General features: G+C 45.3%; 1 protein-coding gene across 1 annotated transcript; it reads right to left on the reverse strand.

Annotated features, from left to right (window-relative positions):
* Window positions 1-8,938: 8,938 nt before the first annotated feature.
* On the reverse strand, window positions 8,939-17,626 carry PFDN5 (prefoldin subunit 5). Its single transcript, XM_044286369.1, has 6 exons — window positions 17,512-17,626; window positions 14,963-15,065; window positions 14,845-14,876; window positions 14,231-14,305; window positions 13,980-14,085; window positions 8,939-9,262 (listed from the first exon to the last, which is right to left on the reverse strand). Exons 1-6 carry the CDS (start codon window positions 17,581-17,583, stop codon window positions 9,192-9,194), a joined length of 459 nt encoding a protein of 152 aa, XP_044142304.1. The 5' UTR covers window positions 17,584-17,626; the 3' UTR covers window positions 8,939-9,191.
* Between the last annotated feature and the right edge of the window lie 7,696 nt (window positions 17,627-25,322).

Raw genomic sequence — 25,322 nt, forward strand, 5'->3', positions numbered from 1 at the left:
GGGGCCTGCGTTGCGTGGAGAACGCACAATATAGAGCATGCTGCGTTGCGTGGAGAACTTCCAGCACTGCCGGGGTCACATAGCATTTATATTGATTTAGGATGCTATGTAACCCTTCCACATTCACACGTCCGTGTTTTGCGGATTCGCAAAACACGGACACTGGCAATGTGCGTTCCGCATTTTGCCGACCGCACATCGCCAACGCTTAATAGAAAATGCCTAATCTTGTCCGCAATTGCGGACAAAAATAGGACATGTTCTATTTTTTTCGAGAACGGAATTGCGGACCTGGAAGTGCGGATCCGCAATTTCGGATACGGGCAGCACAACGTGCAGCCCCATAGAAATGAATGGGTCCACAATTCCGCTCCGCAAAATGCGGAACAGATTTGCGGAAGTGTGAATGGACCGACCCCTTTCACACGGGCGAGAATTCCGCGCGGGTGCAATGCGTGAGGTGAATGCATTGCACCCGCACTGAATACAGAACCATTCACTTCAATGGGACTGTGCACATGAGCGGTGATTTTCAAGCATCACTTGTGCGTTGCGTGAAAATCGCAGCAAGCTCTATATTGTGAAAGCATCCGCAAGCAAGTGCGGATGTGGTGCGATTTTCACGCATGGTTGCTAGGAAACGATCGGGATGGGGACCCAATCTTTATTATTTTACATAGTAACATAGTACATAAGGCCGAAAAAAGACATTTGTCCATCCAGTTCGGCCTGTTATCCCGCAAGTTGATCCAGAGGAAGACCCCTCCCTAGTAGCTATAGCCTGTAATATTATTAAGCTCCAGAAATACATCCAGGCCCCTCTTGAATTCTTTTATTGTACTCACCATCACCACCTCCTCAGGCAGAGAGTTCCATAGTCTCACTGCTCTTACCGTAAAGAATCCTCTTCTATGTTTGTGTACAAACCTTCTTTCCTCCAGACGCAGAGGATGTCCCCTCGTCACAGTCACAGTCCTGGGGATAAATAGATGATGGGAGAGATCTCTGTACTGACCCTTGATATATTTATACATATTAATTAGATCTCCCCTCAGTCGTCTTTTTTCTAAAGTGAATAACCCTAATTTTGATAATCTTTCAGGGTACTGTAGTTGCCCCATTCCAGTTATTACTTTAGTTGCCCTCCTCTGGACCTTCTCCAGCTCTGCTATGTCTGCCTTGTTTACAGGAGCCCAGAACTGTACACAGTACTCCATGTGTGGTCTGACTAGCGATTTGTAAAGTGGCAGGACTATGTTCTTATCACGGGAATCTATGCCCCTTCTGATGCAACCCATTATCTTGTTGGCCTTGGCAGCAGCTGCCTGACACTGGTTTTTGCAGCTTAGTTTGCTGTTTATTAAAATTCCTAGATCCTTTTCCATGTCAGTGTTACCGAGTGTTTTACCATTTAGTAAAAATGTTATTTTCCCTTATAACATTTTTTAAGGGAAAATAATAGCTTTCCTAATACAGAATGCTAAGCAAATTAGGTGATGGACCATGTGATGAGCGCAGTGACATCACCAAAGGTCCTTTTCCTCCTAGGTCCTCAAAGAAGAAGATAGAAGTGTTGTGCATTTTCATACGTATGCAATATTATCTAATGACATTATAATCAAAATGAATGCTCATCTCATTGCCTTTAAGAATAAAAGCAGCCTGAAGCAAAGTTCTATTATGTGGCTGAGGAAGCCAAGATGAGTTCATGGCAAGTTCAGTTTATATCAAAATAATTCTGAACATAAACGGACATTGTATTTAAAAGTTATTACTAAAGATATGGGACTATCTAGAGGAGTGAACCAACTTCCTAAGACTTGTCTGTCTGCAGGGAACAAGGTTATTTCATAGATAGGCAATGACTTGATAAGGATTCATATCCTTGAGGCACACCTGCTGTATGAGGTTCAATTTATATATTCATAATTATATTATATATATCTCTGTATGGTATATTTAGTTTACAACATATGTTAATCAATAATTCATATAATGTGTTATCTATGTGTAACAATGTATCGATATATATATGTTATACCATGTATTTATCATTTAGAAGGTATTGTAGAAGGTACAGAAACATTGAAGTAAGTTTATGTTAATTGGATTTCTGAGAAGAGTAAATGTTATTTCAAAACAATAGTTATTCATGGATGTAGATAAGTGAAATGTACAAGTTCTGATGCCAAGCATCAAAGCAGTTATATAAAATTTTCATTAAGTCAACCTATATTTCAAAAAGATAGGAGAAGACATCCTACTCCAACAAGTCTGGGATATAGGTAATTAAAAGTGTCAGGAAAAGACCTTCCTCAATGATGTATGTTCAAAGGTCAAGGAGGTCGTGAGAACATATTATTAGATATTTAATTCTAACGCTTAAAAGTTGTGATGTTCATCTGAAATACCGCGGTGCCATCTGGAGGCAGATGGACAATATTATATTATTTCATTATTTGTTCTATACCATATTAGGAGTTGATATGACATCATGGTGTTATTTGCATGCGAATACACCCACCTTACCTGATTGGGAATCCCTAATCTAAAGGGGATGATTCTCAGATAAGGGGGGCGGGGGGGGGAATAATTACTCATGTGCGGAGTAGCAAGAGGCAGCCAGATAGATCCAAAAAGCCATATATCCATAGATCCATCCATTCATTCAATCAAAAAGAAAAACTTTACTAGAAGAAACTTGGATTATTATTCTTTTTGGATTACTAGGAAAGTTCTTCAGAACTGGTCCCATCTGACCTCTGTCTACCTTTGACCCGGTAATGTATATTTTGTTTACTACTCGTGATATTAATAAGATATTTATCTCGGTATATAGCCAAGAGTTCCCATATTGTGGGAATATATAGTGTTAGGTGCCTCCATAATGCTGATTATTCTCTTGGCAAAGATGCATATTGTTAATGGAAGATCTGACATTATTTGAAAAGAGGACTAAACCCGTGGAAAGTTATTTTCCTCAGTCTGATTGCCGAGCTGAATATTTTATCATATTAATATCATATATTTTTGATTGGTCATAGGAAAACAGAGTCAAGGGATAACAGTTATTTTCCTGTATATCCGTGTTTTATTGTTATACCCTGTTTGATAACAGAAGATCCTAAGTTTCTCTTGGTATATGAGTCCGTTTGTTAAAAGTATGACACTGGTCGTCATAAATCACTAAAACATACTGTGCGGATCAGATAGGGGTGTGTTTACACCATCGTGTGGTACATTTTGGGCATTATTTTGTAACTTCATCATTTCTTTTGCAATTGTATTGTTTTTATATTCTTTGTTTTTATAATAAACGATTATATATTTTTGCATATACAATTGTCCCTTTGTTTCACTGCTTGCACAAATCAAATTAAGATACTTGATAAAAAGAACTTAGAGGCGTGTTTATGTCCGCCTGAAGGATAATATAATTTTTATATTTTTTTTATTATCCTCTCTTTTATATGAAGATTGTTTCATAATGAAGATATATGACAAAGACAAGCCGACCTGCGCGAACAAGTGGATGAGGTGAGTTTAATTATAATTTTTTTTTTAACCCCTCCATCCCTAATTTACTTAGCATTCTGTATTCAGAATGCTATTATTTTCCCTTATAACCATGTTATAAGGGAAAATAATAAAATCTACACAACACCAATCCCAAACCCAAACTTCCGTGAAGAAGTCCGGGTTCGGGCACCAAACATGCCGATTTTTCTCACGCTCGTGCAAAACGCTTTGCACTCGCGCAGAAAAAAAGCGCATTTTCCCGCAACACACCCGCATCTTTTCCCGCAACGCCGTGTGAACCCAGCCTTAGAGGTCTGGAATGTATTGGATTACACTGACATAATGCTGTTAGTGTTATCCAACACATTGCAGAACTGTAAGGGTTACATAGCATCATAAATCAGTATAATGCTATGGGACCTCGTCAGTGCTGAAAGTTCAAGACGAGAGCTGTCTTAGGCTACTTTCACACTAGTGTTTTTTGCGGATCTACAAAAACGCTTCCGTTACAATAATACAACCGCATGCATCCGTCGTGAACGGATCCGGTTGTATTATGTCTTCTATAGCCATGACGGATCCACTGAGAGTCCTTAGGGGACGGATCAGTTTTCTATTGTGCCTTAGGCTATGTTCACATGGAGCAGATGTGTTGGAAATATTTATGCAACTAAAAACTGGTTCCATTCTTCTAAATAGGGTTGTTTCCGCAGCAAACCTATGGATTCCTTCAAACCACATTCACATGAATAAGCCCAGAGACTTCTGCAGCAAATCTGTTACATGTGAAAGTACAATTTCCTGTGTAATGTATACATACAGTTGCAAGAAAAAAGTATGTGAACCCTTTGGAATGATATGGATTTCTGCACAAATTGGTCATAAAATGTGATCTGATCTTCATCTAAGTTACAACAATAGACAATCACAGTCTGCTTAAACTAATAACACACAAATAATTAAATGTTATCATGTTTTTATTGAACACACCATGTAAACATTCACAGTGCAGGTGGGCAAAGTATGTGAACCCTTGGATTTAATAACTGGTTGAACCTCCTTTGGCAGCAATAACTTCAACCAAACGTTTCCTGTAGTTGCAGATCAGACGTGCACAACGGTCAGGAGTAATTCTTGACTATTCCTCTTTACAGAACCGTTTCAGTTCAGAATATTCTTGGGATGTCTGGTGTGAATCGCTTTCTTGAGGTCATGTCACAGCATCTCAATCGGGTTGAGGTCAGGACTCTGACTGGGCCACTTCAAAAGGCGTATTTTCTTTTGTTTAAGCCATTCTGTTGTTGATTTACTTCTATGCTTTGGGTCGTTGTCTTGTTGCAACACCCAGGTTCTGTTGAGCTTCAGCTGGTGGACAGATGGCCTTAAGTTCTCCTGCAAAATGTCTTGATAAACTTAGGAATTCATTTTTCCTTCGATGATAGCAATCCGTCCAGGCCCTGACGCAGCAAAGCAGCCCCAAACCATGATGCCCCCACCACCATACTTCACAGTTGGGATGAGGTTTTGATGTTGGTGTGCTGTGCCTCTTTCTCCACACATAGTGTTGTGTGTTTCTTCCAAACAACTCAACTTTGCTTTCATCTGTCCACAGAATATTTTGCCAGTACTGCTGTGGAACATCCAGGTGCTCCTGTGCAAACTGTAAACGTGCAGCAATTTTTTTTTGGACAGCAGTGGCTTCCTCTGTGGTATCCTCCTATGAAATCCATTCTTGTTTAGTGTTTTACTGTATCGTAGATTTCGCTAACAGGGATGTTAGCATATGCCAGAGACTTTTGTAAGTCTTTAGCTGACACTCTAGGATTCTTCTTCACCTCATTGTAGCAGTCTGCGCTGTGCTCTTGCAGTCATCTTTACAGGACAGCCACTCCTAGGGAGAGTAGCAGCAGTGCTGAACTTTCTCCATTTATAGACAATTTGTCTTACCGTGGACTGATGAATAGCAAGGCTTTTGGAGATACTTTTATAACCCTTTCCAGCTTTATGCAAGTCAACAATTCTTAATCGTAGGTCTTCTGAGAGCTCTTTTGTGCGAGGCATCATTCTCATCAGGCAATGCTTCTTGTGAAAAGCAAACCCAGAACTGGTGTGTGTTTTTTATAGGGCAGGGCAGCTGTAACCAACACCTCCAATCTCATCTCATTGATTGGACTCCAGTTGGCCGACACCTCACTCCAATTAGCTCTTGGAGATATCATTAGTCTAGGCCAGTGTTTCCCAACCAGCGTGCCTCCAGCTGTTGCAAAACTACAACTCCCATCATGCCTAGACAGCCTTTGGCTGTGCAGGCATGCTGGGAGTTGTAGTTTCACAACAGCTGGAGGCACACTGGTTGGGAAACACTGGTCTAGGCTAACCATGGCACTCCAGCTGTGATCAAACTACGACTCCCAGCATGCTCCATTTATGTCTATAGAGTTCTGAGAGCAGCCAAGCAAGCGGGGCATCTTGGGAGTTGTAGTTTTACCACAGCTGGAGTGCCAAGGTTAGCCATCACTGGTCTAGGGGTTCACATACTTTTTCCACCTGCCCTCTGAATGTTTACATAGGTGTGTTCAATAAAAACATAGGTAACATTTAATTATTTGTGTGTTATTAGTTTAAGCAGACTGTGATTGTCTATTGTTGTGACTTAGATGAAGATCAGATCACATTTTATGACCAACTTGTGCAGAAATCCATATCATTCCAAAGGGTTCACATACTTTTTCTTGCAACTGTAAGACCATTTACTGTAATGTTTCATTCATGCCTCCAGAAGTTACTTTGTTTGTTACTCCAGCTGTGACAGTAAAGATCCCCGAATGCCTCAGTATCACCATGTAAAAAGCAAAAAGATACATTTGGAGGGGCAGCGCAAAAAAAAAAAGGCGGTGCACGCCTCCAGGGACTAAATCCAAATACTTACCAGACGACAAATGAATAGGAAGAAGGCAGCACTCCAAAATAAATCAATGTTTTATTCACCCAATACCAGCCTTATTTTGGAGTACTGCCTTCTTCTCATTAATTTGCCATGTATACAGGACGCAGGCCTCCGCATTTATAGGATGGCGGCGATCGCATTACTGCTTCCTCAGGGGGTTCCTGACCACCTCCACTTCAGCACAGACATTAAAGATGTGCAGATACAGACCGCACAATCCCCTGTATCTTGTGCATGCACTGGACGCCTCCAGTTACCGTTCAGCACCGCTACGGCCAAAGTTGAGGAAGCCAGGCACATGCTGCGGTCATCTTGCGGAGGAGTCCAGCTTCCTGTATACATCGCCAGTAATAGGGAAGCCGGGGTAAAATACAAAGTCATGTATTATTGCAGGAATGGAACGTACTGTTTATATGTACATTTCTGGAAAAAAAAAGGGGCATAAATTGTCTAACTCCTTAAAGAACTGTTGAGACTTGGTCTGGGGATGATGGGTGCTGTGGGTGTATAAGGTGTGATTTCCCTAACTGTTACCACTTACCTGTACTTTCACTGTATTTCCTATACAAAAGCATGAATTCATTTTTTATTGCATGTAAAGTCAATGAATTCATACATTGTCTTAGATTAGTCCATGCTGTTTGCAGGGCCCTGTAATCTCATGCTATACCAGTAATGCACTGGCTGGATCCTGCCTATACGTCATATGAACGTACCTCTACATTTGTCATCTGCATCCACAATCTTCCAGGGGTCACAGAAGTTGGGGCTACGATCATCAGCTGAGGCTGCGTTTCTATGTCTCCATTTTGGCATGCTGGGATTGCTCCTGATGTACTTGCCAAACACATCTATGGAGGCCAAAAGTATGTCCTTTTGGTCTCCATCTGGTAGACTTAGGCCCCTTTCACACGGGCGAGTCGAACGTATTGCACCCGCACTGAATCCGGACCCATTCACTTCTATGGGGCTGTGTACATGAGCGGTGATTTTCATGCATCACTTATGCGTTGCGTGAAAATCGCAGCAAACTCTATATTGTACGTTTTTCACAGGCCCCATAGAAGCGAACTTGGGCTGCGTGAAAATCGCAAGCAAGTGTGGATGCGGTGCGATTTTCACGCACGGTTGCTAGGAGACTATCGGGATGGGGACCAGATCTTTATTATTTTCCCTTATAACATAGTTATAAGGGAAAATAATAGCATTCTTAATACAGAATGCATAGTACAATAGTGATGGAGGGGTTAAAAAAAATAATAAACAATTAATAAACTCACCTTAATCCACTTGAACGCTCAGCCTGGCATGTCTTCTTTCTTTTTTGATGAAAAGGACCTGTGGTGAAGTCACTGCGCTCATCACCATGGTGATGGACCATGTGATGAGCGCAGTGACATCATCAAAGTCCTTTAGCCAGGTCCTGAAGAAAGTAGGAGATCCGCTACGCGATCAAGTGGATGGGGCGAGTTAAATTTATTTATTATTTTTAACCCCTCAATGGACAGTTTACTAAGCATTTTGTATTCAGAATGCTATTATTTTCCCTTATAACCATGTTATAAGGGAAAATAATAAAATCGACACAACACCGATCCCAAACCTGAACTTCTGTGAAGAAGTCCGGGTTCGGGTCTGGGTACCAAACATGCCGATTTTTCTCCCGCGCGTACAAAATGCATTAAACCGCAAAACGCGTTAAACCGATTTGCACTCGCGTGAAAAATCTGCGCATTTTCCTGCATCTTGTCCGGCCCTCACACGTGACACCCGTAGTGTCAGTAGACCGACTTACATAGGCGTCCGTTAACTGTATATAGCATGAGCTTTTATGTTCTAGTCCTTGGGTCATAGTTGCGTTAAACAGATGCCCAACAGTGTCGTCCATTACCCATAGGCTAGAATGGCATAAGCTTTTCACGACATACCAGTCAAACTGATTCCATTCTAGCCTAAGAGTGATGGATGCCATGCAGCAATCGACTGTTTAATGTATACGTCGGCAGCTTTTTGCCGAGTATACGTTAAAGGGGGTTATCCTGGAAATATTGACGACCTATCCTTCATTGGATATAAGGGGTTGCCATGGGCACAGAACACCTTTAGCAGTTTTTGATGAATGGTTGTACTTTTCCTGTGGAAACAATCTAGTACTCCGCTTAATACAGGTGACTGCAGGCTCAGTAAAGGTCTATAAGTTTCATGTGGAGGGGGTTCCTGTCTAAGGGCCCACACATACGACCGTATGCATTTTGCGGTCCAAAAAAAAAATTACGGATGACGTCCGTGTGCATCCTGTATTTTGCGGAACGGAACAGCTGGCCCCTAATAGAACAGTACTATCCTTGTCCGCAACGCGGACAATAATAGGACATGTTCTATTTTTTATTGCAGAACGGAAATACGGAAACAGAATGCGCACTGACTAATCAGAATACAACTGATGCCCAAATAACTACATGAATCGTTTTGTCGAGTCTGGATGCCTTTATATCATATCCAAAAAAATAAAAAAATGAATAAATTAACCCCTTGGCTGAGAAAGCAGTAGAAGTGTCACACACACAGTCTCTGAGGCGACGCTCGGCTGGTGCTGGTTGTAGTAAAGGGGTTTACTGCATTGGCAGGTACGGCCAGGTATACCAGTGATCACCCCTCACTGCAGGAAGATGGGGCAGCAGCTGCTGTGAAGAGGATCCGTGCCAGGCGCTCGCTGTAGACTGGACTAGGCCTTGGATGTGCCAGCCTGTGCCGCTGACAACTGCTGGAGTTTTATGCTCATCATTTCTATCACGGCTGTAGGAGGAAGCAAAAGGGGGTTAAAATCTGCACATGAGAAAATTCACTACCTGACAGAAGATCAAGGTTTTATGGGGAGTGACCGCTATTGTGGAGCTCGGCACAGACCAAGAACTGCCTAAAAATATAAGGTTGGGTCTATTACAGGGGTGTCAAACTCCATTTTGCCAACGGGAGCATCATCCGCAGCCTTATGATCGTCTGCAAAGGGCCGTTAGTAATTCTGCGACTGTATAAATGTTGTAGCTACATTTATAGCGCGTTGAAGGCAACCATAAGGCTGATGTTAAGATATTCTTAAAGGGAGTCTGTCACCTCCATATACAGTGCTTACATGGCTCTGTAGCACACCTATACAGGATTGTAACGGTACCTTTGTTCTTTTCTTTAGACTTGCACCAGCAGGAAAAACTGAGTTTAATTCATATGCAAACGAGCACTCGCAAGTGCCCAGGGGCGACGTTCAGTGTGTAAGTGCCCAGGCTGCTCTGCCTTCTTTTCACTTTACCCCTCCCCAGCCTCTGCCTTTGCCCGCCCTCCAAGTCTCTTGCCTCATCGATAGGTCCGGACTTGGAGGGCGGAAAATGGAAGAGGCTGGAGGAGGAGTAAAGTGAAAAGAAGGCAGAGCAGCCTGGGCACCTACACACTGAACGCCGCCCATGGGCACTTGTGAGTGCTCGTTTGCATATAAATTAAACTCAGTTTTTCCTGCTGGTGCAAGTCTAAAGAAAAGAACAAAGGTACCGTTACAATCCTGTATAGGTGTGCTACAAAGCCATGTAAGCACTGTATATGGCCATATGGAGGTGACAGACTCCCTTTAAATAATACAGAAGGCCTGCTGCCACCAGTTGCAGTTACCTTCTTCACGCAGGAACAAAACGAAAATGGAGCATGGCAATGATCTGTGCTTGCCAATCCCATCCTGCCCGCTCAGCCATCATGTCAATGCAGTGCGCCCCGGCTGCTCTGCTACCACTGCCTGCATCGACGTGATCGCTGAGCGGCCGAGACAGGAATGGCGAGTGTACATATGCATGGGAGTGGTGACTACATTGCCACAGCGCACTGCTCATAGGAGTCACGCTGCTGCTGCGCTACTCAAATATTATGGGCCTTATTTCTCAGTAGTCACCCATATCACTGGCGGGCCACAAAAAAAAAACAAGGTCGCGGGCCAGATTTGGCCCAAGGGTCTTGTGTTTGACACATGTGGTCTATGAGATGTACAACCAGCCCAGGTCGGTAGTCCCCTTGTGAATCTTAAAAGAACATTTATTTCGTGTGCAAACCATGTTGCTCTAGGCCGGGAGTACCCCTTCTTTTTACATTTCCTATCGAGTAAGTGCTACAGATAAGTTCCAAATGCTGATGCTCTCCATTTCCTCCAAAGCCAAGTAAATCTAAAGTGGCTACTCACCACTCCATTCCAGCCCCATGCCTGTAAACTTCTGGACTGGGCCACGCGCACTGATCTGGCCAATCACTGGCCTCAGTGGTGATGTGTCCCTAAGCAGTACACAGCTGCAGGATCAAGATCCACTTGGGGACATGTCACCGCTGAGGCCAGTGATTTGCCACAGCAGCGCACGCGACCCCGTCCAGATGTGTACAAGGCAAGGACTGTCTGTAGCCGGGCCAAACCCTCAGCACTGGAACAGAGCAGCGGGAAGCAGGTCAATAACGTCTTTATTTTAGGATTACTGCTCTACTCGCCAAAATTAAAATTTGACATAAAAGCTGGAATAGTTAAAAGGGTTATCCCGGGAAAATTATTACTTGTGCAGTGAATGTCAAACTAAATATTACTGCAATATACACACAATAAAAATGTTGTTGGCGTTTCTATGTACATGACATTTTCCGCTCTGGTAACGCCTTTGCTGTTTCTTCTGTTGCTGAAATTCTGGTCCACCTTCTTCTGCATGTACTAACATGCTCAGTGTCTTCTCTGCTCCTTCCCTCCTCTTAGTGCTGGCATAGTGGTCTCATAGTAAGGCCCCCTGCACACGAACGTGTGCTTCCCGTTGCCATATTGCGGATCCGCAATACACAGGCACCGTTCCGTGCGCATTCCGCATCACGGATGCAGACTGATTCACTTCAATGGGTCCGCAAATCCGGAGATGCGGAACAGAAGCATGGAGCGGAACCCTATGTAGTGCTTCCATGGGGTTTCATCCCGTACTTCCATTCCGCAAAAAGATAGGACATGTCCAATCTTTTAGCGGAACGGACGGATCACGGACCCATTAAAGTGAATCGGTCCACGATTCGCTACGGCTGACCTACAGTGGGTGTTTGCGCAATTTGCGGGCCGCAGCACAGCCACGGGGTGCACACGTTTGTGTGCAGGAGGCCTAAGGCAGCAGACCCCAGTCATTCATATGCCCCCACCTCTAAATTCATAGAACTGTATCGTTATATCTCAAGCTACATGGTTTGGGGGCATTGCATAGCAAAGTACTATTTATTAGTAGAATCCCTGGGTCTGTATGTCTACTATGCAGGGAGACAGGAGAGCTGACTGCAATGTACTTCTGGGAGATGGAGATGCTTCACTGTAGGGCTGCAGTAAACGAATATTTTTGTAATCGAGTATTCTATCGATTATATTTCTCGATTCATCGAGTAATCTAATAAGAAAAAGCTACTTAAAATAACGTACGTAATTAGGTATGTATAAAGTTATTGGTTTGAAGGGGTTAATAACTTTATACATGCCTAATGCCAAGGTGCTTCCATTAACCCCTCCAAACCAATAACTTTATACATGCCCATTGGGTTTGGAGGGGTTAATGGAAGCACCTTGGCATTAGGCATGTATAAAGTTATTGGTCTGAAGAGGTTAATGAAAGCACCTTGGAGGTGCCTTCATTAACCCCTCTCTAAACCAATAACTTTATACATGCCAAGGTGGTGCTTGCAGCCTCCATTAACCACTCTCTCTCCATCTGCCTCCCCCCAGCCTCTGATCTGGCCTCCCCCCCCCCCAGCCTCTGATCTGCCTCCCCCCTCCCCCCAGCCTCTGATCTCCCTCCCCCCAGCCTCTGATCTCCCTCCCCCCAGCCTCTGATCTCCCTCCCCCCAGCCTCTGATCTCCCTCCCCCCAGCCTCTGATCTCCCTCCCCCCAGCCTCTGATCTCCCTCCCCCCAGCCTCTGATCTCCCTCCCCCCAGCCTCTGATCTCCCTCCCCCCAGCCTCTGATCTCCCTCCCCCCAGCCTCTGATCTCCCTCCCCCCAGCCTCTGATCTCCCTCCCCCCAGCCTCTGATCTCCCTCCCCCCAGCCTCTGATCTCCCTCCCCCCAGCTTCTGATCTCCCTCCCCCCAGCTTCTGATCTGCCTCCCCTCCCTCCCCCCAGCCTCTGATCTGCCTCCCCTCCCTCCCCCCAGCCTCTGATATGCCCCCTCTGGTAACGCAACCCCCCCCCCCCCCCTCCCTCCCTCCCCAGTATTAATCATTGGTGGCAGTGGCCACAGGGTCCCCTCCTCCCCCCCATCATTGGTGGCAGTGTCTGTTCCGATCGGAGCCCCAGCAGTGTAATGCTGGGGCTCCGATCGGTTACCATGGGAGCCAGGACGCTGCTTAAGTCCTGGCTGCCATGGTATGTTAGTAGTGAGCAGAGAGCAGCGCATTATACTCACGTGCGCTGTGGCCGCCGGTCGCTCCTTCTCATAGGTCTGTGCGGCGCATTGCTAATGCTGTGTAAGCATTAGCAATCCGCCGCACAGACAGAAGAAGGAGCGACCGGCGGCCACAGCGCACGTGAGTATAATGCGCTGCTCTCTGCTCACTACTAACATACCATGGCAGCCAGGACTTCAGTAGCGTGACTCCTGGCTGCCATGGTAACCGATCGGAGCCCCAGCATTACACTGCTGGGGCTCCGATCGGAACAGACACTGCCACCAATGATGGGGGGGAGGAGGGGGACCCTGTGGGATATGGCCGGCACATTCATTGGTGGTGCAGTGGCCACAGTCCCTCCCCTCCCCTCCTCTCTTCCCCTCCTCCTCCTACTTGGTCTTCAGCGGCAGCCGCGCACAGTGGGGAGGGAGAGACTCCCTCCCCCTCCCCCTCCCCCTCCTCCCTCAGCTGTGCCGGCCGCTCAGTCCTGCCTCTCTGGCTCCGGAGGACATGGAAGCGGTGAGTGAGACGCTTAATTTCACTCCCGCTCCGTGATCTGAACGATTCCTCGATGCAGGGAAACTGCATCGATGAATTTTTTGACTCGATTTAATCGAGTTATTCGAATAATCGTTTCAGCCCTACTTCACTGGCATATGGGACGAGCTGCTGCCCACCCACAGAAAGGGAAGAGACAAGAGCTGAGCAACCAGAGGTGAATTAGAAAAGTTACTCCAGACATATCTGCTTTTCTCTTAAATCCTGAGATAACCTGTCTCAGGCTAGGGTTCCAGCTTAAAAGGATTTTCTGAGACTTTACTACTGATTACCTATCCTCTGGATAGGTCCTCAGTATCTGATCGGTGGGGTCTGACCCCAGTCTCAGAAAAACCCTTTAAAATTTTGAATGCAGTTTTTGAAGCCAAAGCCTTTCCTGTATATGTGCACTCAGTTTAGGATCCACTCCTGGCTTGGCTTCAAAAACCACATGAAGAAACCTGAACGCGCTCTCCTTCGTGGCCATCTTTATTGCCTCATATAGATGGAGGAGCTTTATCTACAGAATACTTCCACACTTCATTACCTTGCTTCATAGCATGTTTTTCCTGCAGAGCCGGCTGAATCTTCTCAATTTGCTTCGTAAGGAAATCAATCTTTCTCTTGAAGAAATCTTTGGCATCATCCGCAGTCTAGACAAGAGATTCAGATCGTGCAGAAGATTAAATATAGTAGTAATATTCCATTCACTGACATGGAAAAGTCCAGCATGACAGGTAGGTAGCCAAAGGCTCCCAAAGCTGCATCCACAGAGGGTGAATAACGAAAAACTCTTACCTTATCTACATAATATCCAGTACCCACATCTATGAGCACATTGGATACGTCGGAGAGTGTACCCGGCACATACATCTGCAGGAAGGCCTGGTTAAGAAACGTATAGCAACCGACTAGGAGGTCGAACTTACAGTTTTAGCTCTAAAATGCCATACTCAATGATTTTAAAGTGTGTTTTTTTTTTTTTGCCTGTATGAGTTGGCAGCTTCATAAAGTACATTAGTGTATAACAAGAGATAACCACTTACGAAATGCATCCTGGGAGGTCAATCAGATGATCGCCCCAGGTCCTGCCCCTGGAAACTCTAGCAAATAGCTGACTTTGCCAAAAGAAACCGCTCCCAGGAAATGAACGACGGTCACAGGACAGCTGAAATCCATCAGAGCCCTGGCTCCCCCAGTGCCCGTATACCCCAATATGGCACATGTACAGAGGTCGTCTCGTATAGCTGCAGGGATGCCTTACATTTATGGTGCAGGGCACAAAGGGGTTAATGATCACTGTTCAGACTGTCACAAATAGTTAGGCTTTCCATACAAAGTAAAAACCCCTCCAAGCTAAAGCAGAGAATCTCACATTCCCCATGTGATATCAACGCCAGTGAAAAGGATACAGAACTCGTCAGAGGGACAAGAATTAGTTTCCCTGTAAAAAAAAAAGAAGGACAATGTTATTGAATATAAAGGGACACCGGCCACCAAGGAAAGGCTGCACAGCGTACGGTCACTTACCTTCATTGCTCTTATGTAACACGCTCAGACAATCCTTCGCCTCTACATACTTGGTTTGCACGACTTTCAGCTGAGCGATGGAGGAGGACAGGAACTCCACTTCCTAGCAGTAAAAACAAGAGGAATTAGGGCAACTGCAGCATTTAAAGGGTTATTCAGCCCAGCGCGGGCCGTCAGTATTAGATCAGTGGGCAATACTACCGTTCACCTGGATCAGAACTGCAATACCATCTACTACCACTGCTAAAAGGATGGCGCTCTGAGTACAATGAGGGTCCAGAGTGATGACACTAAGGGCACATGCACACAAACGTGCGCCGCAAACAAGGGGTCCACAATACAAGGCCTCCGGCGGTGTGCTCGCTGTATCACAGATGCGGACCCATTCACCTCCGCAATCCGGAAGTAGCAGAGTGCTTCGGTGGTTCTGTCCGTGCCTCCGCACCGCAAAACAACGAAACGTGTTCCATTTTCTTTCAGTGCGGACGGATCATGGACCCATTCAAGTTGAATGGGTCTGGATCAGTTTGCGGCAGACGCATGGATGATGCCCGTGCATTGGGGACCACGTTCGTGTACATGAGCCCTGAGCAGTAGGTGCTGAGTAAAGGTGGGGAGGGGGCTGGCGAGAAGGCTGGTATCACACTAAACACAGCTTTTGTCCGTTTTTTTGGAGTAGCAAAGAAGTTGCAGCCAGATGTTATAGGTTGACCCATGGAAAATGAGAACATTCCCTACAGAGGCTTACTGCCTTTTTTTTGTTTCTTGGAGTCCTTTTTAAATCTCAGCATGCTCTGGGTGGGACATTTTAATACAGATTTCTGTGCAGAAAAAAATAAAATCCAAAGAAAACAGTGTGAAAGCACACCAAGGCCGGTTTCGGATGAGAGGGAGACATATTTCCCAGACTGAACACTGCTCCTCTAAAGTGAACTCACAGCATCAGAAATCATTACGATTAGGGATGAGCAAATCGACTTCAGATGAAACATCCGAAGTCGATTCGCATAAAACTTTGTTCTAATACTGTACGGAGCAGGAGCTCTGTACATTAGAATGTATTGGCTCTGATGAGCCAAAGTTATTGCTTCGCGAAGTCTCGTGAGACTTTAGGTAATAACTTCATAAATTAATCTGTACTGTATAAAAAACATTTCCCAAACTCGGGTTCGGTTCCAAGTGGTACTTCGGAACCAAACCCGAGTTCAGGAAATGTTTTTTTTACAGCACAAATAAATTTATGAAGTTATTACCTAAAGTCTCACAAGACTTCGCGAAGCAATAACTTCAGCTCATCAGAGCCAATACATTCTAATGTACAGAGCTCCTGCTCCGTACAGTATTAGAACAAAGTTTTATGCAAATCGACTTCGGATGTTTCATCTGAAGTCGATTCGCTCATCCCTAATCGTAGTGATCTCCGATGCTGTGGGTTCCCATCTCACTCTACTGAACTGTAGTTACCGCATTACGTGACTACAATTCAGCAGACTCAGGAAGGAAACCATGATGATGCTGCGGGTAGAATTTAGAGGAGCAGTGGTCAGTCCGGGACTTAATACGCTCATCTGAGGCTGGCCTAAGGCCTCCATCACACGAGTGATACGGATTGGTTCAGGGTGCGTTCAGTGAAACTCGCACCATTTTGAAAGCAAGTTCAGTTTTGTCTACAATTGCGTTCAGAGTTTAGTTTTTTTTGGGCGCGGGTGCAATCAGTTTTGATGCGTTTTTCATGTGAGTGAAAACGACTGAAGGTTTACAAACGACATCTCCTAGCAACCTTCAGTGAAAAACGCATCACATCGGGACAGCATCCGGATTACATGTTTTTCACTGAAGCCGCATTCACTTCTATGGGGCCAGGGCTGCGTGACGTGAACGCATAGCACCCGCACTGAATCCTCACCCATTCATTTCTATGGGTCTATACGCAGCATGTTCTACGTTTTTCACGCAGCCCTGGCCTCAGAAGTGAATGGGGCTTCAGTGAAAAATGCATCGCATCCGGAAGCAGGTGCGGATACAGTACGGTTTTCACTGATGGTTGCTAGATGTTGTTTGTAAACCTTCCGTTTTTTTTTTTTTTATCACACGCATTAAAAACACACCAAAACGCATTGCGCCCAGGCGGAAAAAAACTGAACGCAATCACAGACAAAACTGACTGAACTTGCTTGCAAAATGGTGCGAGTTTCTCTGAACGCATCCGGACCTAATCCGTCACCTCGTGTGAAAGGGGCCTTAGACTGTAATGCCTTAGCACAATGACAGGTGAAGGGGCCACACACCCTCCACGGATCGGTGCAGTGCGGAGCCCTCATCAGTCATATTCAACTGATCTGCTACCTGCAGCCCTCCTGCTGTTGTAGAACTACAACTCCCAGCATGCAGCTGTATATGCTGAGCAGCTCCTCCTACACAGAAGTCCCCAGGAGCAGCCGGTGGTGGAGGGACTACAAGTCTCAGCCGGGGCCGCCTGGAGACAGGCAGCTGACAGCACACTACCGGTCACTTGCTGCAGTGAGGAGCCGCTCGGGCGCCATTCTTACCTGATCCAGCTGACTTTTCAGTCCCTCGAGCTGCTGCAGAGACAGATCCGTAATGTTCACAGTCTGCGCCATCTTGGAGGAGGAAGAAGCGCTCCACCTTGTGGCGTTCACGTTACGGCAGTTAGCGCGACTCTCGCGTGATTTCCTGCCATGAGGACCGCTCTGGTGGCTCGGGCCGTCTCTTTGGTAACGCTTTCGCGTGGGGTCGTAATGCGCAGGCGCAAGCGTGTGAGCTTTCGACTGAAGAGTTTATAAAAGGCTAGTCTGAAAACGCATGTACGGTCCTGACCCTAATTTAAAGGGGTTGTCTACTTTTTTCCGTTAATGCAAAGTGCCTAGGTCCTGATAGAATAAGAGCACTCTGGCTTCAGCCAATCACTAGCCTCATTGGTCTCAGGCCATGCAGTGATTGACAGCCGCACTGGATCAGAGCAGGCCGGACAGATGAATGTAAGTCCTGTTATTATCAGGGCCCAGGCAGTTTGCAAAAAAATAACATGGACAACCCTTTAGCCCTCAGTAACCCTGCGGGGGGAAAAGACCCCTTTACAGTGGCCAAGTGAAAGTGTTACCCCAGAGAGCGCCCGGTGATCAGGGCTATTCCCATCTCATACATTGATGGATATTGCTTTGCAAATGTTTCAGAAGGCAGCGGCGCTCCAGCAGCCCCTGCGGTCTTCTTACTGTTTACCACTGGCCCAGTGATGTCATGACTAGTATCAACTGGCATGGGCGGGGCTAAGCTCCATTCAAGTGAAGAGCTTAGCCCCGCCCAGGCCAGTGATACTAGTGGTGACGTCACTGGGCCAGCAGTAAACAGTGAGAAGACCGTGGGGCTGTTGGAGTGCCGCTGCCTTCTCAAACAGCTGATCGGCGGGGGTCCCAAGTGTCAGACCTTGGTACCTCCTGATGAAGCCTACGCGGCGAAACACATGTCGAGGATGAGGCATTTGGGGACCAATTGTCCCCGCGAGCAGCAGGAATAAGGGTATGTAATATGGAGACATTGTTGATGTCTAGACTGGCGGAATTACCTGGTGATAAGTAGTTACCAAGATTACAGGCTTTGTCCATTAGGCCTCATGCACACGACAGTATTTTTTCACGGTCCGCAAAAACAGGGTCCGTAGGTCCGTGATCCGTGACCGTTTTTTCGTCCGTGGGTCTTCCTTGATTTTTGGAGGATCCACGGACATGAAAAATGAAAAAAAAATCTAAGTCAAGTTTGCCATTGAAATGATAGGAAAAAACGGACACGGATCACGGACACGGATCACGGACACGGATGACAATCTTGTGTGCATCCGTGATTTTTCACGGACCCATTGACTTGAATGGGTCCGTGAACCGTTGGCCGTGAAAAAAATAGGACAGGTCATATTTTTTTCACAGCCAGGAAACACGGATCACGGATGCGGCTGCCAAACGGTGCATTTTCCGATTTTTCCACGGACCCATTGAAAGTCAATGGGTCCGTGAAAAAAAACGGAAAACGGCACAACGGCCACGGATGCACACAACGGTCGTGTGAATGAGGCCTAAGTCATACAACAAGATAACGCCGCAGTCTGACATTCAACTTGCTTTCTAGATTGAGGCGGGTGAAGGGAGTCTGATGTGATATTTTGCCATTACCATTATTGTTATCCATTACAAACTTGATGGTCACCCGACTCTTCATTATTTTGTGGACTGCGGCTGCATCAAGGTGCGATTTTCCTCCGATGCAATTCTCCGCATTGTTGAGCCCATTTTTTAGAGGCTCGTTTTTCTGTATCCCATCCCTATTGACTGCAAGTGATATTTATTGTCTGATGTAATTTAATAAAATTATATTTTTTTAATAAACAATATCCTCGTTTTTTGGTGTTTGCCTTATGTTGTTCTTTTTTGAGGATTGATGTGTTGCTATTGTGGGGTGTTGTAGGTCTAATAGTTATTATCAGGGCCCAGGCAGTTTGCAAAAAAATAACATGGACAACCCTTTAGCCCTCAGTAACCCTGCGGGGGGGGGGGGGGGAAAGATCCCTTTCCAGTGGCCAAGTGAAAGTGTTACCCCAGAGAGCACGCGGTGATCAGGGCTATTCCCATCTCATACATTGATGGATATTGCTTTGCAAATGTTTGAGAAGGCAGCGGCGCTCCAACAGCCCCGCGGCCTTCTCACTGTTTACCGCTGGCCCAGTGACGTCATGACTAGTATCAACTGGCCTGGGCAGGGCTAAGCTCCATTCAAGTGAAGAGCTTAGCCCCACCCAGGCCAGTGATACTAGTGGTGACGTCACTGGGCCAGCAGTAAACAGTGAGAAGACCGCTGGGCTGTTGGAGTGCCGCTGCCTTCTCAAACAGCTGATTGGCGGGGGTCCCAAGTGTCAGACCCCCGCCAATCTGATGCTGATCTATCCAGAGGATAGATTATCAGTTAAAACAAACTGCAGAACCCCTTTAAATATGGCTGACTTCCTTGCAGAGGATAATGATCTATCATCAATTGGCTAAAACAATCATTTGTCGTTAAATTCCACCCGACGTTCCTTTTGGTTGACATCATCCGTTTTGATCAACTTTAGACTACTGTGTATGGCCACCTTTATCCCATATGCTGCGGACAGAGGAGATTATCCTAAAGTGGTTTTGCAATGAAAAATATTCTACAGTTTTCAAACGAGCAGCTGGATCTGAATACTTAATAATAATTGCATGTAATTAAAAACTTAGCATAGCCACTGGGTTACTCAATGAAATGTATCTGTATAGCACCACCAGCTTTTTGTCGCTTGGGGACAACAGCTGATTGACAGTGGAATAGATATGACCCCCCCCATCTAATACTGATGGCCTATGTTGAGGACAGATCTTAAATATACTGACACCATAAACCCCCTTTAACTACACAATGTAATATTACAGGTAGGTATAGTGAGTAGTTTACTATACATTTAGGCTACTTTCACACTAGCGTTCGGGTGTCCGCTTGTGAGCTCCGTTTGAAGGCTCTCACAAGCGGCCCCGAAGGCATCCGTCCAGCCCTGATGCATTCTGAGTGGACGCTCAGAATGCATCAGTCTGGCAGCGTTCAGCCTCCGCTCCGCTCAGCAGGCAGACACCTGAACGCTGCTTGCAGCGTTCAGGTGTCCGCCTGGCCGAGCGGATCCGTCCAGACTTACAATGTAAGTCAATGGGGACGGATCCGCTTGAAGATGACACACTATGGCTCAATCTTCAAACGGATCCGTCCCCCATTGACTTTCAATGTAAAAGTCTGGACGGATCCGTTCAGGCTACTTTGACACTTAGAATTTTTTTTACAATATAATGCAGACGGATCCGTTCTGAACTGAGCCACCATCTGCATTATATGAGCGTATCCGTCTCAGACGGATCCGCTCTGAACGCTAGTGTGAAAGTAGCCTTAGAAATATCACTAGTTTTAGGCCCCTTTCACAAGGGCAAGATTTCCATGCGGGTGCAATGCATGACATGAACACATTGCACCCGCACTGAATCCGGACCCATTCATTTCTATGGGGCTGTGCACGAGCAGTGATTTACACGCATCACTTGTGCGTTTCGTGAAAATCGCAGCAAGCTCTATTTTGGGCGTTTTTCATGCAACGCAGGCCCCATAGAAGTGAATGGGGCTGCGTGAAAATCACAAGCATCCGCAAGCAAGTGCAGATGCGGTGCGATTTTCATTCACGGTTGCTAGGAGACAATCGGGATGGAGACCCGATCATTATTATTTTCCCTTATAACATGGTTATAAGGGAAAATAATAGCATTCAGAATGCATAGTACAATAGCGCTGGAGGGGTTTAAAAAATAATTTAACTCTCCTTAATCCACTTGTTTGCGCAGCCGGGATCTCTTCTGTCTTCATCTGTGAGGAAAAGGACCTTGGATGACGTCATTGCGATCATCACATGGTCTGTCACATGATCCATCACCATGGTAAAAGATCATGTGATGGACCATGTGATGAGCGCAATGACGTCAAAGGTCCTATTCCACAAAGGCGACAGAAGAGATGCCGGGCTGCGCGAACAAGTGGATTAAGGAAAGTTAAATTATTTTTTTAAATCCCTCCAGCCCTATTGTACTATGCATTCTGTTTTCAGAATGCTATTATTTTCCCTTATAAACATGTTATAAGGGGAAATAACACAATCTACACTACAACTAACCCAAACCTGAACTTCTGTGAAGAAGTTCGGGTGTGGGTACCACATTCAGTTTTTTTATCACGCGCGTGCAAAACGCATTGCACCCGCGCAATAAAAGCTGAACAACGGAACAGAATCGCATTAAAAACTGACTGCAATTGGGTACCTACTCGCGTGGGTTTGCCGCAACGCATCCGGACACGCTCGTGTGAAAGAGGCCTTATAGGTACGCATACTGCATCTTGCATGTGTACCCAACTGTGCAGCATCCACAATAAATAAAACCAGTCCCGCATACTTGCAGATATGCCCAGGGCAGGCCCCTGGTCGGTCTGTGACAACTGCCTTAAGAAAACACAGCCAACATACCTCAGAGAAAACAGCAGCAGACCTCAGGATCAGGGCTTAGAACACAAGTAACTGGAGGTGGACATGAAGTCTAATACTTAGCACCCATTTGTATTGAGATCATGTTGTGTGTATTTAGCCCTGTTAATTGAGCCCCTAGCAGCAATAGCCTAAAAACGAATTCACGCTGAATACGGGCATGTTGGTTAATCAGAAAGACTAGACTAGAGCCTGGCACGTCTGGTAATAGGTACGCAATATGTTAGTAATATTAACCACTTCAACCCCGCTAGCTGAAACCCCCTTAATGACCAGGCCACTTTTTACACTTCTGCACTACACTATTTTCACCGTTTATTGCTCGGTCATGCAACTTACCACCCAAATGAATTTTACCTCCTTTTCTTCTCACTAATAGAGCTTTCATTTGGTGGTATTTCATTGCTGCTGGAATTTTAACTTTTTTTGTTATTAATCGAAATTTAACGATTTTTTTTGCAAAAAAAATGATATTTTTCACTTTGTTGTAAAATTTAGTAAAAAAAGACATCCATATATAAATTTTTCGCTAAATTTATTGTTCTACATGTCTTTGATAAAAAAAAAAAAAATGTTTGGGTAAAAAAAAAAAAAATGGTTTGGGTAAAAGTTATAGCGTTTACAAACTATGGTACAAAAATGTGAATTTCCACTTTTTGAAACAGCTCTGACTTTCTGAGCACCCGTCATGTTTCCTGAGGCTCTACAATGCCCAGACAGTACAAACACCCCACAAATGACCCCATTTCAGAAAGTAGACACCCTAAGGTATTCACTGATGGGCATAGTGAGTTCATAGAACTTTTTATTTTTTGTCACAAGTTAGTTTTGTCACAAGTCTCATATTCCACTAACTTGTGACAAAAAAAATAAAAATTCTAGGAACTCGCCATGCCCCTCACGGAATACCCTGAGGTGTCTTCTTTCCAAAATGGGGTCACTTGTGGGGTAGTTATACTGCCCTGGCATTTTAGGGGCCCATATGCGTGAGAAGTAGTTTGCAATCAAAAATCTGTAAAAAAAATGACCGGTGAAATCCGAAAGGTGCTCTTTGGAGTGTGTGCCCCTTTGCCCACCTAGGCTGCAAAAAAGTGTCACACATGTGGTATCGCAGTACTCAGGAGAAGTTGGGGAATGTGTTTTGGGGTGTCATTTTACATATACCCATGCTGGGTGAGAGAAATATCTTGGCAAAAGACAACTTTTTTAATTTTTTTATACAAAGTTGGTATTTGACCAAGATATTTCTCACCCAGCATGGGTATATGTAAAATGACACCCCAAAACACATTGCCCAACTTCTCCTGAGTACGGCGATACCACATGTGACACTTTTTTGAGGCCTAGATGCGCAAAGCGGCTCAAATTCCTTTTAGGAAGGCATTTTTAGACATTTGGATCCCAGACTTCTTCTCACGCTTTCGGGCCCCTAAAATGCCAGGGCAGTATAAATACCCCACATGTGACCCCATTTTGAAAAGAAGACAACCCAAGGTATTCAATGAGGGGCATGGCGAGCTCATCGAATTTTTGGGCACAAGTTAGCGGAAATAGATTTTTTTTGTATTTTCTCACAAAGTCTCCCTTTCTGCTAACTTGGGACAAAAATATAAATCTTTCAAGGACTCAATATGCCCCTCACGGAATAACTTGGGGTGTCTTCTTTCAGAAATGGGGTCACATGTGGGGTATTTATACTGCCCTGGCATTTTAGGGGCCCTAAACCGTGAGAAGAAGTCTGGAATATAAATGTCTAAAAAATGTTACGCATTTGGATTCCGTGAGGGGTACGGTGAGTTCATGTAAGTTTTTTTTTTTTTTTTTTACACAAGTTAGTGGAATATGAGACTTTGTAAGGGGAAAAAAATAAATAAAAAATTTCCGCTAACTTGGGCCAAAAAAATGTCTGAATGGAGCCTTACGGGGGGGGGATTCCCTGATCACCCCCCTGTAAGGCTCCATTGAGACGTCCGTATAATTTTCACGGATCGGATCCGCAAAACACATATGGACGTCTCAATGGAGCCTTACAGGGGGGTGATCAATGACAGGGGGTGATCAGGGAGTGTATATGAGGTGATCACCCCCCTGTAAGGCTCCATTCAGACGTCCGTATGTGTTTTGCGAATCCGATCCATGTATCCGTAAAAATCATACGGACGTCTGAATGGAGCCTTACAGGGGGGTGATCAGGGAGTCTATATGGGCTGATCAGGGGTTCATAAGTGACAAGGGGGGGGGGGGGGGGGGGGGGGGGAGTAGTGTAGTGGTGTTTTGTGGTACTTTACTGAGCTACCTGTGTCCTCTGGTGGTCTATCCAAACAAAAGGGACCACCAGAGGACCAAGTAGCAGGTATATTAGACGCTGTTATCAAAACAGCGTCTAATATACCTGTTAGGGGTTAAAAAAAAAAAAAAATCACATCTCCAGCCTGCCAGCGAACGATCACCGCTGGCAGGCTGGAGATCCTGTCTCTTACCTTCCGATCCTGTGTGCGCGCGTTCACAGGAAATCACGGCTCTCACGAGATGACGCGTATATGCGGCACTCTGCGCAGAGCTGCCGTCTGCGGTTAAAGGGGTTGTCCCATCTTGGACATGTGGGAGCATATCATTTGGATATGCCCCCAATTTCTGATAGATACAGGTCCCATCTCTGGGATCTGCAGCAATTCTTAGAACAGACTCCTCACCGCACAGGGACCGCTGCCCTCTATTTATCTTTAGGGAGTGCCAAAAGTAGCCAAGCGGTGTGCTCAGCTATTTTCGGAAGTTCCATTTAATTATATGGGTAGTGCACGGCACAAGTGCAGAGACCGCTCCATTCACTTCTATGGGGCTTGCGGAAATAGCCAAGCCAGCGCTCAGCTATTTTTGGCACTCCCATAGAAATGAATGGAGGGGAGCTGCGCATGCGTGGTGCGTCCTGCATTACTTTAGGGCTCTGTTCTAAGGATAAGTGTGGATCCCTTTGATGGCAACTAGTTCACACTTGTTTCCTTTGGATGGGATCCATTCTCAGTTTTTGGAAAAAATAAATAAACATATGTCAAGCAATGCAAAGCATATTGCGGTTCTCTAGTACTGTGTAGGTCCATTGTGCACCAGAGCCAATCTCATCACAAGCAGCAAATGCGGGGTCTGCTCCCATGTTAGCAGGAATGATAAGTTATCTACTGCAGTATTAGGCCTCTTTCACACGACCGTTTTTTTTTTCCGTTTTGCGGGCCGTTTTTTGCGGTCCGTATACGGAACCATTCA

Source organism: Bufo gargarizans, chromosome 3, assembly GCF_014858855.1.
Source record: "Bufo gargarizans isolate SCDJY-AF-19 chromosome 3, ASM1485885v1, whole genome shotgun sequence".
Taxonomy (NCBI): Eukaryota; Metazoa; Chordata; class Amphibia; order Anura; family Bufonidae; genus Bufo; species Bufo gargarizans.